The sequence below is a fragment of the Penaeus monodon genome, chromosome 15 (assembly GCF_015228065.2).
Source record: "Penaeus monodon isolate SGIC_2016 chromosome 15, NSTDA_Pmon_1, whole genome shotgun sequence".
NCBI lineage: Eukaryota > Metazoa > Arthropoda > Malacostraca > Decapoda > Penaeidae > Penaeus > Penaeus monodon.
This window is the reverse complement of record NC_051400.1, coordinates 11,529,767-11,530,054: the sequence shown is the minus strand read 5'-3', so window position 1 is coordinate 11,530,054 and position 288 is coordinate 11,529,767. Positions and strand designations below refer to the sequence as shown.

Sequence of the window (288 nt, the reverse complement as noted above, 5' to 3'; positions counted from 1 at the left end):
CTTTGCCTAGCAATCTTCCTGTGCCTGCCTCGGCGCCATCCCGCGACGGCTCGCCATCCCGTCCTCAGGAAGAGCGGGAAACAGCCTCGCGCATTCGTTGAGATTGCAATGCTGGCTTGGCCCGGGCCTTCACGCCGCGGGCGTCTGCTAATTCCCTCATCGCGGAACGCTCGGAGCATAATGGCTGGAGGTCGGCGCTTGCCTGGCATCGTACCTCCCGATAACTGCTGGTCCTGGGGTCGTAAGTAATAAAACATTCATTGCGTACAGTTCTGCGACGTTGTGTGA

The 288-nt window shown here is 59.4% G+C and overlaps 1 protein-coding gene across 1 annotated transcript in view; it reads left to right on the top strand.

Annotated features, from left to right (window-relative positions):
• Nucleotides 1-180: 180 nt before the first annotated feature.
• LOC119582209 (mucin-12-like) overlaps nucleotides 181-288 on the top strand; it is a 6,504-nt gene continuing 6,396 nt past the window's right edge. The window contains 1 exon segment of the mRNA XM_037930440.1: nucleotides 181-241. Coding sequence (XP_037786368.1) covers nucleotides 181-241 — 61 coding nt within the window.